The following is a 14,283-nucleotide window of genomic DNA, read 5'->3' as shown; positions in this document are numbered from 1 at the left end:
TCCTGCGGACCGTCGGGATATTACTACAGTCTCCACCTGCTGGTCATGATGAGATATACTGTATACCCGCTTGTAAGATTAACCCTATGCTGGTCTGGAAAGTTGCTAAAGAAAGGGCTCTTAAACAGAATACAAGTGCTGTCCGATGTAGACCATATACAGCTGTTCCCAGGGGCATAGTTAGGACAGAATGGGGTTGGAGTTATTATGTACACATGTATTTGATAAAACTAACTACCAAAACAATCCCACAAAACAATATCAATTTATAACGCAGCAGCACCATAGCAAATATAAGCCTGGTTTGGGAACTGTTACCTTAGAAGTCAACTTCAGAGATCAAAGTGCTCTATTTTTTTATAATTTATGTGCAATTTCTTCTCTCTGGTTGTGCAGAAACTCCTTAGACAGAAATGAATTGTCAACTTAACTGAATGCCATAAGAAAACACTTGTCCAGCCTTTACAACGCAGCCAGTGTTTCATGGTACTTTGATTCTAACATGTCCACATTGATTCTAATATGTATGAGTGAGACAGATAAAATGTTGTTAATGAAACTTTACTTTAAAAATAGACTGACCAAGTTCTGTGGGGATTTGATTAGTATATTTCCAGATGTCTCAAGAGCTACTCAGTTTAGAAGAAAATAATTTTTGAAATTGAGAACTAGAGTAGTGGCACTCGAGGCATCATTTTTCTTGAAGTTTCCTTGTAAATGTCTGGTTAAGATACAAGATACTGAATTTGTCTTTTGGGACCCCATTCAATTGTAACAATTTTTGGTAGCTCGTGAACAGAAGTGAGATTTCTTTTCTTTTTCTTTTATTTATTGATGAGGAATTAGGGTAGGAATGTCAAAATGTCCTAAACTTAGTTGGGAATGATTTGAGTTCATTGGAACTCAACCATTTTTTTGTTTTCCTTTAAAAATTTATTTGAAACTAGCTGATGCCCCGGCGTTGCACGGGTATTTAATTATAGCAATAACACTGTAAATGGATTCAAATAAAGATACTTTATAGTGGTGAATGAAATTATTGTTTTACAGCTTAATAAAAAGTAAAATATTCAAATTATAATGTGAAATATTTGACAAAATGAATACAATACAACTAACGCAAAACGTGATTACAAACAAAATTTTTAGTTTCATCTCCAGGAGCAAGAACATATAAATTGTTGGGGGAACCCACCCTTGAGCAAGCAACATAGAGTGGTGGGCCGAGAGACCCCCAGAACATATCACCCCAGGTAGTGAGGGATCTGCATACCAAGTTTCGTTCAAATCGGTCAAGCCGTTTTTGAATTACTGTGAGAATGGCAGCTTTTTACATTTTTTCCATTGACATGAATGGGTGATATCTGATTTTCTGTTTGTAGCTCCGCCCACGTGTGCAGGTGGGCCGCGAGACCCCCAGAACATATCAGCCCAGGTAGTGAGGGATCAGCATACCAAGTTTCGTTAAAATCGGTCAAGCCGTTTTTGAATTACTGTGAGAATGGCAGCTTTTTACATTTTTTCCATTGACATGAATGGGTGAAATCTGATTTTCTGTTTGTAGCTCCGCCCACGTGTGCAGGTGGGCCGCGAGACCCCCAGAACATATCACCCCAGGTAGTGAGGGATCAGCATACCAAGTTTCGTTCAAATCGGTCAAGCCGTTTTTGAATTACTGTGAGAATGGCAGCTTTTTACATTTTTTCCATTGACATGAATGGGTGAAATCTGATTTTCTGTTTGTAGCTCCGCCCACGTGTGCAGGTGGGCCGCGAGACCCCCAGAACATATCACCCCAGGTAGTGAGGGATCAGCATACCAAGTTTCGTTCAAATCGGTCAAGCCGTTTTTGAATTACTGTGAGAATGGCAGCTTTTTACATTTTTTCCATTGACATGAATGGGTGAAATCTGATTTTCTGTTTGTAGCTCCGCCCACGTGTGCAGGTGGGCCGCGAGACCCCCAGAACATATCAGCCCAGGTAGTGAGGGATCAGCATACCAAGTTTCGTTAAAATCGGTCAAGCCGTTTTTGAATTACTGTGAGAATGGCAGCTTTTTACATTTTTTCCATTGACATGAATGGGTGAAATCTGATTTTCTGTTTGTAGCTCCGCCCACGTGTGCAGGTGGGCCGCGAGACCCCCAGAACATATCACCCCAGGTAGTGAGGGATCAGCATACCAAGTTTCGTTCAAATCGGTCAAGCCGTTTTTGAATTACTGTGAGAATGGCAGCTTTTTACATTTTTTCCATTGACATGAATGGGTGAAATCTGATTTTCTGTTTGTAGCTCCGCCCACGTGTGCAGGTGGGCCGCGAGACCCCCAGAACATATCACCCCAGGTAGTGAGGGATCAGCATACCAAGTTTCGTTCAAATCGGTCAAGCCGTTTTTGAATTACTGTGAGAATGGCAGCTTTTTACATTTTTTCCATTGACATGAATGGGTGAAATCTGATTTTCTGTTTGTAGCTCCGCCCATGTGTGCAGGTGGGCCGCGAGACCCCCAGAACATATCAGCCCAGGTAGTGAGGGATCAGCATACCAAGTTTCGTTAAAATCGGTCAAGCCGTTTTTGAATTACTGTGAGAATGGCAGCTTTTTACATTTTTTCCATTGACATGAATGGGTGAAATCTGATTTTCTGTTTGTAGCTCCGCCCACGTGTGCAGGTGGGCCGCGAGACCCCCAGAACATATCACCCCAGGTAGTGAGGGATCAGCATACCAAGTTTCGTTCAAATCGGTCAAGCCGTTTTTGAATTACTGTGAGAATGGCAGCTTTTTACATTTTTTCCATTGACATGAATGGGTGAAATCTGATTTTCTGTTTGTAGCTCCGCCCACGTGTGCAGGTGGGCCGCGAGACCCCCAGAACATATCACCCCAGGTAGTGAGGGATCTGCATACCAAGTTTCGTTCAAATCGGTCAAGCCGTTTTTGAATTACTGTGAGAATGGCAGCTTTTTACATTTTTTCCATTGACATGAATGGGTGAAATCTGATTTTCTGTTTGTAGCTCCGCCCACGTGTGCAGGTGGGCCGCGAGACCCCCAGAACATATCACCCCAGGTAGTGAGGGATCTGCATACCAAGTTTCGTTCAAATCGGTCAAGCCGTTTTTGAATTACAGTGAGAATGGCAGCTTTTTACATTTTTTCCATTGACATGAATGGGTGAAATCTGATTTTCTGTTTGTAGCTCCGCCCACGTGTGCAGGTGGGCCGCGAGACCCCAGAACATATCATCCCAGGTAGTGAGGGATCTGCATACCAAGTTTCGTTCAAATCGGTCAAGCCGTTTTTGAATTACTGTGAGAATGGCAGCTTTTTACATTTTTTCCATTGACATGAATGGGTGAAATCTGATTTTCTGTTTGTAGCTCCGCCTACGTGTGCAGGTGGGCCGCGAGACCCCCAGAACATATCACCCCAGGTGGTGAGGGATCTGCATACCAAGTTTCGTTCAAATCGGTCAAGCCGTTTTTGAATTACTGTGAGAATGGCAGCTTTTTACATTTTTTCCATTGACATGAATGGGTGAAATCTGATTTTCTGTTTGTAGCTCCGCCCACGTGTGCAGGTGGGCCGCGAGACCCCCAGAACATATCATCCCAGGTAGTGAGGGATCTGCATACCAAGTTTCGTTCAAATCGGTCAAGCCGTTTTTGAATTACTGTGAGAATGGCAGCTTTTTACATTTTTTCCATTGACATGAATGGGTGAAATCTGATTTTCTGTTTGTAGCTCCGCCCACGTGTGCAGGTGGGCCGCGAGACCCCCAGAACATATCATCCCAGGTAGTGAGGGATCTGCATACCAAGTTTCGTTCAAATCGGTCAAGCCGTTTTTGAATTACTGTGAGAATGGCAGCTTTTTACATTTTTTCCATTGACATGAATGGGTGAAATCTGATGTTCTGTTTGTAGCTCCGCCCACATGTGCAGGTGGGCCGTGAGACCCCCAGAACATATCACCCCAGGTAGTGAGGGATCTGCATACCAAGTTTCGTTCAAATCGGTCAAGCCGTTTTTGAATTACTGTGAGAATGGCAGCTTTTTACATTTTTTCCATTGACATGAATGGGTGAAATCTGATTTTCTGTTTGTAGCTCCGCCCACGTGTGCAGGTGGGCCGCGAGACCCCCAGAACATATCATCCCAGGTAGTGAGGGATCTGCATACCAAGTTTCGTTCAAATCGGTCAAGCCGTTTTTGAATTACTGTGAGAATGGCAGCTTTTTACATTTTTTCCATTGACATGAATGGGTGAAATCTGATTTTCTGTTTGTAGCTCCGCCCACGTGTGCAGGTGGGCCGCGAGACCCCCAGAACATATCACCCCAGGTAGTGAGGGATCTGCATACCAAGTTTCGTTCAAATCGGTCAAGCCGTTTTTGAATTACTGTGAGAATGGCAGCTTTTTACATTTTTTCCATTGACATGAATGGGTGAAATCTGATTTTCTGTTTGTAGCTCCGCCCACGTGTGCAGGTGGGCCGCGAGACCCCCAGAACATATCACCCCAGGTAGTGAGGGATCTGCATACCAAGTTTCGTTCAAATCGGTCAAGCCGTTTTTGAATAACTGTGAGAATGGCAGCTGTTTACATTTTTTCCATTGACATGAATGGGTGAAATCTGATTTTCTGTTTGTAGCTCCGCCCACGTGTGCAGGTGGGCCGCGAGACCCCCAGAACATATCACCCCAGTTAGTGAGGGATCTGCATACCAAGTTTCGTTCAAATCGGTCAAGCCGTTTTTGAATTACTGTGAGAATGGCAGCTTTTTACATTTTTTCCATTGACATGAATGGGTGAAATCTGATTTTCTGTTTGTAGCTCCGCCCACGTGTGCAGGTGGGCCGCGAGACCCCCAGAACATATCACCCCAGGTCGTGAGGGATCTGCATACCAAGTTTCGTTCAAATCGGTCAAGCCGTTTTTGAATTACTGTGAGAATGGCAGCTTTTTACATTTTTTCCATTGACATGAATGGGTGAAATCTGATTTTCTGTTTGTAGCTCCGCCCACGTGTGCAGGTGGGCTGCGAGACCCCCAGAACATATCACCCCAGGTAGTGAGGGATCTGCATACCAAGTTTCGTTCAAATCGGTCAAGCCGTTTTTGCGTGATCGTGGCACATACACACACACATACATACCTCTGATTCTATATATATAGAATAAGAATATAGTAATATGTCTCCCCTTTTTAGTGGGCTTGTAAAGGATTGGTTTTTTTTTGTATTATTTCTTGAATTGAAAATTTGTATGGAAACCTTTTTTTCTTTGATATCTTTATGATATTGTAAAAGTATTAAACTCAATTAAAAAAAAAAAAAAAAAAAAGATGCAAACATTTGCTCAACCAAACTGTGCGGTTTTAGCGGTGATAATCCCAGAATTGCCACAAAACATGGCTGCATTGGAAAGACTGACGAAGCATTTTCTTAAAGTCTTCAGTTTGAATTCTGAAGCTTTTTCCTGTCCTGAATGTTTCTACTAAGGTAACAATGTTTACCTCCACTCAACTATCTCCTGGAATGGGGAGAAACAAATCAATTTTTCTGTCTTTCCAAAAGTAGAAGAACTAGAGTTTAGTACAAAATTACTAAACAGTACATTTAGGACAAATTGGAGTAAATATTTCTTAATATACAAGTAAGCTCTGGAATTCGTTGCCAGAGAATGTGGTAAAAGCCATTAACATAGAGTTTTTAAAACAGGTTTGGACAAATTCCTATAAGGAAAGTTCATAAATCATTATTAAGTTGGGCTTGGGGAAAATCAACTACTTATTCCTGGGGTAAGCAGCAAGAAATCTAATTTACTCTTTTTGGATCACTAGGTAGTTGTGACCAGGATTGGCCCCAGTTGGAAACAGGATATTGGGCTTGATGTGCCAGTACGGTAAGTACTTACTAGAAAATATGCCATTGTTTATAATTGTAACTTGCTTGTGTGAGTGAGTGGAGGAGCAGGCTCCTATTTAGTGCAGTGGGATCCTAGAGACCTGAAATCAATTCCCACTACAGCTCCATGTGACTCTGGGCAAGTCACGTAACCCTCTGTTGTCCCAGGTACAAAATAAGGACAGCTTTGATTGTAACCACAGAAAGGTAGCATATCTCAAAAGCCAACCCCTTTCCCTTTATCAGGTAACAGGGATAATTTGCAGTCTTTCATTTCTGACTGTAGTTTTGCCTTTATTGCAACCTTTCTATCAGGATGTTCTAACTTCCTCTGAATCATGCACTCCTGAGCGATTGCCAGCTTTCCCCTGGGTTCTAATTTAAAGGCTAACCTAATGGTTAAAGCAACATGTTGAGAACCAGGAATGCCTGCATCAAATCCCACTGCTGCTCTTTGCGATCTCGGTTAGGTTAACTTTACCCCCTATTACTTCAGGTATAAAGTTGTAGTGGTGTCCCCAGTGTATCACTTGGGTTCAAAAGAGGCCTATGAACCAAACTGCTCCTGCATCTACATTCCAGTTGCCATCACAAGGACATTGTAGAAGGAGAAAGTTCTGCCCCATTTTTAAACAGTTCATAGAAACATAGAAAGATGATGGCAGAAAAGGGCTACAGCCCATCAAGTCTGACCACTCTACTGACCCACCCCATTAAGTCTGAGTGCTAATGACCCAGTTCCTTAACTCGACCCTCGTAGGGATCCCACGTGGATGTCCCATTTATTCTTAAAGTCGAGCACGCTGGTGGCCTTGATCACCTGCACATGTTTTGTAAGAGTGCGGCATGAGTTTGGTTCAATTAGCTTTATCAGGTTAGTGTTTCAATATTTGTAAACTCTTGGTCGGTCAGCTTTTGAATATAAGTTTAATTGTCCTATGCCATCAATGTATATTAGCCCCTTATATTTTTGGCAAGCTTTTTAAATATAAGCACAGAGATCACACAGTTTTCTTGGTGCTTCTCAGAGTCATACATATTTATATATACAGAATAAACAGCTGATTTTTAAACCTCAGTAAATGCATGCGTACAACTCTTTGGCGCACTGACATTTAAGAATCCTTTTATATAGGCGCAGTAGGGGTTTAATGCACAGAATACTGCGCGTTAAACCGCCTGCCACACTAGTCACCAATGCCTCCATTGACGAGGCATTAGTTTTTTGGCTTGCCGCAGGGGTTAGCGCGTGATGAAATGTCCAGCGCGCTAACCCCGCTAGCGCGCCTTGATAAAAGGAGCCCCTAGTATGCTACTGTGATGGTATTCCGATTCCGATTTCAGAGTTTGTATTTCAAGCAACAGTAAGTACATTTTGCTACTGGCTCTTTTAAGTTTTAGAGCATATTTTTTCCACAAACTTTAACAGATTAATCTTATTGAAGCAGTGCTCTTTAATTATGATTTCTGGGCATGTGTGTTGTATTTTTTTCCTTTTCTCTGTGACATTTAGTAGCTTTCTGACTGACTTGACTTGAGTTTATATATATCACTTTATCCAATATTTATATTGTTTCAGTATTTGTCACAATGTTTTCATCATTTTTTAAATAGCTTATATTTTTCATTCTTTTGGGCAGTCCGCCCAGTTTACTTCACTGGATGGTTTTGGTCGCTGTTTGATCTCTTCCTACTCTGGTCTTTCTCATATGATCCTCTGGGCATATTTTTTAAATCTTAATTTATTTGCATTTTCTGACTTATATTCAGATATGAAGCTACAAGCTCAAACCTTTTTAGACAATACTTTTATCTGTTTATGTTTATTAATACTGAAATTCTACATTTATACATATTTTTGTTTTTATTATATTTATATCGTATTTTTGCCCCCTGAAGAAGACAATTTTATATTGTTGGGACCTATATAAAAAAAAATTCCCTTTTGGACTGATCCGACATCTCATTTGCCCTTTCTTTTATATTTACATCACAAGGACAATGGCACTTCATCGCAGTGTGCACAGTTGTAAAGAAGACAGATTTATAGGACACCAGAATGTGATAAGACCCCATGGGCCCCTTTGTCCAGCGCCTGTACCATAAGGAATGGTGTCTACACCAACATGTAATAGAGTGTTCTTCAGGCCTGCTTTTCAACTCCTGAACAGGAGGAATGTGTAATCTGATTGGGTCAAGACAAGTCACCTGTGACCAGGCTTTGGTTTGAAGAAAAGATAGAACATGGACAGTATGGATGCATGCTCTGACTTCCTCCATGGCAGCAAAGAGTCTGCCAGACTGAAGGTGGAACTTCTGTACTATTTATTTCTTCATTCAATTTTCTATACCGTTTTCCCAAGGGATCTCAGGACAGTTTACATGAGTTTATTCAGGTTCTCAAGCATTTTTCCCTGTCTGTCTCAGTGGGCTCACAATCTATCTAATGTACCTGGTGCAATGGAGGGATTAACTGACTTGCCCAGGGTCACAAGGAGCTGCGTGGGTTTGAACCCACAACCTCAGGGTGCTGAGACTGTAGCTTTAACCACTGTGCCACACTCTTCCCTTACTATGACCCCTATATATCTCTCTATCTCAATGCCTCCAAATCTGCTACTCTAGCTTCAAGAAATCAAACTTGTTCCCTGAGACTAGCTAGAAGCTCTTTGTACCAAATGTGCACATATGATCTCTCACCAACTGAGAAATAACTGTACACATGGCACCTGGCCTTGTATTGATCATTTATTTCATAATTTAAATTGTAATTGGAGTAAAGATGCTCAGATATTCTTTCCCCTTATAACCCCAATGTATTATGTAATTTCTTTCTCTCATGTATTCCTTCCCTATGCTTCCCTAATTATTATGTAACTTCCTTCTTATTACATTGTGTATTTCGCTGATTGTCCAGCTTTCTTTCTATGTGAACCGCCTAGAAGTCAGTTTGACTATGGCGGTATAGAAAAATAAAGTTATTATTATTATTATTAAACTAAAAGTCTCTTAGACTTTTTAGGTATATTGTATGCTATTTATTTTATGTTTGCATCAAGATGAACTGCAAGTATCTAGAAATAATCTATTCCTGAAGGCTAGTAACTTTCTGATGAAGATACCCAATTAAACCTTGAGTTTAAAAAACTGGGACCGTTTAGAGCAGTGTTTTTCAACCTTTTTACACCTATGGACCGGCAGAAATAAAAGAATTATTCTGTGGACCGGCGGTTGAAGAGCACTGGGCTAAGTCGTGGGCCAGACCCCGCCCATCTCTACCCAATCTCCACCACAGACCCCACCCCATAATAGTACTAATTGCACCTTGCATGTCCCGTGCCTCATCTGGAAGCCTTCCCTCTGACTTTGCAACGTCAGAGAAAAGGCTTCTGTTTCAGGCGCAGGATGCCCGTAGGAGCCACTGCCCGTGGCTTTGTGCACTGAATCAGTTAGGAAGAGGGAGCTGGCTCGAAGATAACGCCGTATCGATCGCACCATGGACCAGCGATTGAAGAACACTGTTTTGGGCCTGATGCACTTGCTGGCCCTGTGGACCAGCAGGAAATTTCTGTGGATCGGCACTGGTCCATGGACCGGTGGTTGAAGAACACTGGTTTAGAGAATCTGGGCCTGAGCGTTCACTTAAAAACATGCATGTACCCACAAATGCAAGTACTCTTTAAATTTAAGCATGCAAATGGTGCTTAATTTAAGGCGCTAAGATATGAAATGCGGGAGAACTAATTATGAAGGCAAAAGATGGAAAATCTAAGAAAGATTCCTTCCATTAAAAGCCACACTTGAAGCTCTGATATGCAACATAGACATCTTCTGCATGGGGGCTGTGTATACGGTACACACAGTTCACCAGGGGACCTGCTCAATATTCACTGAACTTTTCAACTACAAATGTTAATACTGACTACCAAGGAACAAAGGTATCTGCTCTACAGCAAAACAACAGATGATTGTACATGTAAAAAAAGAAAAATTGGAAATCTAGAATAAGCATAATAATTTCACCTTGTTTCAAAGTGTGGGGCTGGGCCATTAAGCACTTCCAGGTGCTTGTGTAAGAGATTGATTGTATCATCAGCCAGCTCTTGACCTTGGGCTAATTTCTGCCATTCTCTGCGTCTATCATGAGGAGCCCGGGGCACTTTCTCTGGCTCATGTGGACGATCAAGATTCTTCTGCTGCAGAAGAGTGATTATAAAAGCAAATAAGCATTATTTCCAATCAATAAAAATTCAAAATGTTAGAAATATATCATTCTGTTATTTTGTTTATCAATTAATGAGTGACAGAATCTAAGTGCTATCTGACACTAATAGTACAGATCTCATGAACTGAGAGTTGAACAACATAAGAACATAAGCAGTGCCTCTGCTGGGTCAGACCAGAGGTCCATCATGCCCAGCAGCCCACTCATGCGGCGGCCCATCAGGTCCAGGACCTGCATATTAATCCTCTATCTATACCCTTCAATCCCCTTTTCCTCCAGGAAAACATCTAATCCTTTCTTGAAACCCAATACCGTACTCTGTCCTACCATACCCTCTGGAAGCGCATTCCAGGTGTCCACCACCCTCTGGGTGAAGAAGAACTTCCTAGCATTGGTTCTGAATCTGTCCCCTCTTAATTTTTCCAAATGCCCTCTCGTTCTTGTAGTTTTCGAAAGTTTGAAGAATCTGTCCCTCCACTTTCTCTATGCCCTTCATGATCTTGTAAGTCTCTATCATGTCTCCTCTAAGCCTCCGCTTTTCCAGGGAAAAGAGCCCCAGTTTCTCCAATCTTTCAGCATAGGAAAGGTTTTCCATACCTTTTATCAATCTCGTCGCTTTTCTGAACCCTCTCGAGTATCGCCATATCCTTCTTAAGGTACAGCGACCAATATTGGACACAGTACTCCAGATGCGGGTGCACCATCGCCCGATACAACCGAAAGATAACTTCCTTCGTTCTGGTTGTAATACGTTTCTTGATGATACCTAGCATTCTGTTCGCCTTCTTAGAGGCCGCTGCATACTGGGCCGACAGTTTCATTGTCTTGTCCACTATTACCTCCCAAGTCCTTTTTTAGGCTACTTTCACCCATTACTAGCCCTCCCATCATATAGCTGTACATCGGGTTTCTGTTTCCTACATGCAAGACTTTACATTTCTCTACCTTGAATTTCATCTACCATCTTGTTGCCCACACCCCTAGTTTGTTCAGGTCCCTTTGTAAATCTTCACAGTCCTCTTTAGTCCTAGCCCCATTAAATAGTTTGGTGTCATCTGCGAATTTTATTACTTCGCACTTCGTCCCTGTTTCTAGATCATTTATAAAGACATTGAATAGCAGCGGACCAAGCACAGACCCCTGCGGAACACCACTCGTGACCCTCCTCAAGTCAGAGTAGTGGCCCTTCATTCCTACCCTCTGCTTCCTAAAGTTTTTAAATTAATTTAATTCTATCCACGGTTCTACTGTATTGTCTTTCTTTTGACCCAGCTGTCCAAGTAGCCAACAGCAACATTGGGAATAAAATTCAAATCTCCTCTTACAGTGCTTCTTTTATATCAGTCCCCTTGAAAACTGATTCTACACTTCTAATCTTTGGCTATCTCATGGCTCAGGCAGAGAGCAAATACACATCACACCAAAGATTATTGCTTAGACAGAGCTTCGATGCTTGGGATGTGGGGAGGGAGCAGCAGCACAAGTTTCAAGTTTATTAAAAAAATGTTTATACCGCTCAATCAAATTTCTAGGCAGTGTACAGTAATAAAAAAATATCTTAAAAGGAACAAAACAAGTTGGAGTTAAAATACTATACAGAATCGGGTTAGGTTAGTAGACACATACAAGTCAACCAATTCCTCCCAACATTTAACATGTGTGCCAGGGGGAATAAAAGTAGAGAAAAACTTAAGGTAGTTGCAAATGATTCTAAATTTAAAAAAACCTAACTTTGTTCAGATGGGGGATTATGTCAAGTAATTGTTGTCTGGAGGGAATATCTGGAAAGAAGTGGGCAAATCTGAAAGGAGCTATTTTAAAGGCAACAAACCATTTTGTAAGAAAAGTAAGAGGAAAAGAAGGCAACTTTGGTTCTCAAAAGTAGTAGCAGAGAAGGTAAGGAAAAAGAGATTAGCCTTCATAAACTTCAAAAAAGACAGGCAAAAATATCTGGAAAAGTTGTTGGTCGAGTACTCAGGAAAGCAAAAATGCAAATGGAACAAAAAATAGCAGACATGGTAAAACGGGGGGGGGGGGGGGGGAACAATACATTTTTTAGATATACTGTATTAGTGATAAGTGAAAGTGCAAATGTGGCATTATGAGACTCAAAGGTGAAGGGGAGGAATATGTAGAAGCTGACAAAAGATTAATCTAAATTGCTTTCCAAATATTTCTGTTCTGTGTTCCCAGCTGAAGTGCAGGGAACGGGACTACTGAAAACTAAAACAAATAGAGCAAATAGGTGCTCCAAAGTCGGGCAAGGAAATGAAATAGAAATGTTAGATTTGGAGGAATCCTTACCTGCTAATCAGCTGCCATGCCTGGAACCACAGGAAGCAATGGAAATTGTTCTGCCACCAGTTGGTGAACAAATGGACGTGAGTTGAAGCTTTCTTTTTGGCTACAGTAAAGAAGCTGATACTGCTTTGGTGTTTATTTGATAAAAGGACTGTGTTTTGCTGGCTGGTTTTGTTCCCAGAAGCCTGAAGCTGTTTTGGAAGTTTGTAAGGGCAATTAGCAGGGAAGCAGTCCTGCCTGAAAAGGACTCTTGTTTTTCCAAGTTTATTTGAAAAGGAAATACAAAGGCTGTTACCACTGCTGCCTTAGAACACTGCTAAACTCTGAGAGCACTTGTCTGTGCTGTCTACAGGACTTTGTACTGTTTTTTTGTTTTGTGTTTTTTTCAAATTCTTTATTCATTTTTCCATCATACAAGTACACAATATTACATCATATAAACTTTTACATATCACTTGAAATTCATTCAATTATGATTTTACATATATAAATTTATTCCCTCCCCACCCATCCTTCCCACAAATAATTTAATTCAAAGTATCATGTACATACTGTATTACTATCTATTAATAAGACCTTTAAAATAAATTTTACCCTCCCCCCTCCCCCTACGTATAAATGTACTTTATTTTCTGCCACTGATTGCTACAGCAGGGATTGTGGGGCAGAATCCACATGAAATCCAAGGGTCGGGATTGTGGTTTTTGATAGTAGATTCAGCAATTCCCCACTCCTCCAACTTTACTAGAGTTGGTAGGGGAAGCATGACTACATTTAGGCATGCACAGTGAGTTTGATAGTGAAAAGTTTTATGATTCAATGAACTGTGAAATACTTACCTGTGTTGTATTTTTGGTTTTGTTTTTTTCACTGGCAAATTGTCAGCTGTTTGAATTCCTGGACTTACCCTGAAGCAAGGGTGTTGCCAGCTATGCGCTGACCTGGCAGCCAGAGGGGCTGCAGTGCAAATTGCAGGAACAGGTGAACTGTTTGATTTTTGTCTTTATTTTGATAGTTTTGTAATCACCTGTAAGCAGAAACTGAGACCCTGATTTACAGGGAATTGAAGAAGCCAGGCCACTGGCCTAATGCTAGTTTTCTTTTGATACATGTTTGAACACTGGCTTAAGTACCAGATAAAGCCTTCTTTATTTGAACAGTGGCTGGACTGTGGCCTTATTGTGAATTTTGGGAGCTTTGCCATTCTGATCATTATTTTTCCCAGCAGGGGCTTCACCTTTTGGAGGCGCACCAAAGTTATACATAGTGCTCAGCGATGGTACCCGCCTCAAGGCCCGGCACCCGCTGTGCGACAAGATATGGTATCTGTCTCCTCCTCCTCCCCCAATGCTCTGGTATCTTTCCTTTCTATTTCTTTTCTGCTCTTCCTTCTCAATTTGTTTTCTACCTCTTGTCTACTTTCTTATTTTCCAGTCCTCAATTTCCCTTTCATTGTGTCTACCTACAGCTTGCCACCTCTTTCCCTCACTGCTGAGAACATGAGACATGTGGCTACAAAATTAAAAATGTTCTCTAATGCTGAAATGTCTCTTTGGAACAAGCTGTCTGGTCACTTGAGACTATGTACTCATCGTTACAGTTTTAGGAAACTGTTAAAAATCTAAGCTATTAGTGGATGCTTATTTCTAGAACTACTTCAGCCTATGTTAATCTTTTTCCATTTGGAAAACAGCTTCATTTTTTTTTCTCTCTGTATAAGATTATGGGGCCCATAAGTAATTAGCTTTACTCATCCGGCTTAACTATAGTATCAATGAAATGATAATAATACAGCTCGTACTTCTCTCATGCTCTTCTTCTTATATACTCTAGTCTTAATTACATG

General features: G+C 41.2%; 1 protein-coding gene across 5 annotated transcripts in view; it reads right to left on the bottom strand.

Moving 5' to 3' along the window:
- WASF1 (WASP family member 1) overlaps positions 1-14,283 on the bottom strand; it is a 177,966-nt gene that overhangs the window by 50,268 nt on the left and 113,415 nt on the right. For all 5 annotated transcript variants that reach the window (XM_033939544.1, XM_033939545.1, XM_033939541.1 and 2 more), the window contains one exon: positions 9,935-10,107. In XM_033939544.1, the coding sequence (XP_033795435.1) occupies positions 9,935-10,107 (173 nt within the window). The remainder of the gene's footprint in view (positions 1-9,934; positions 10,108-14,283) is intronic.

The sequence above is a fragment of the Geotrypetes seraphini genome, chromosome 3 (genome assembly GCF_902459505.1).
Source record: "Geotrypetes seraphini chromosome 3, aGeoSer1.1, whole genome shotgun sequence".
Classification (NCBI taxonomy): Eukaryota; Metazoa; Chordata; class Amphibia; order Gymnophiona; family Dermophiidae; genus Geotrypetes; species Geotrypetes seraphini.
This window is presented reverse-complemented; position numbering and strand designations above follow the sequence as displayed.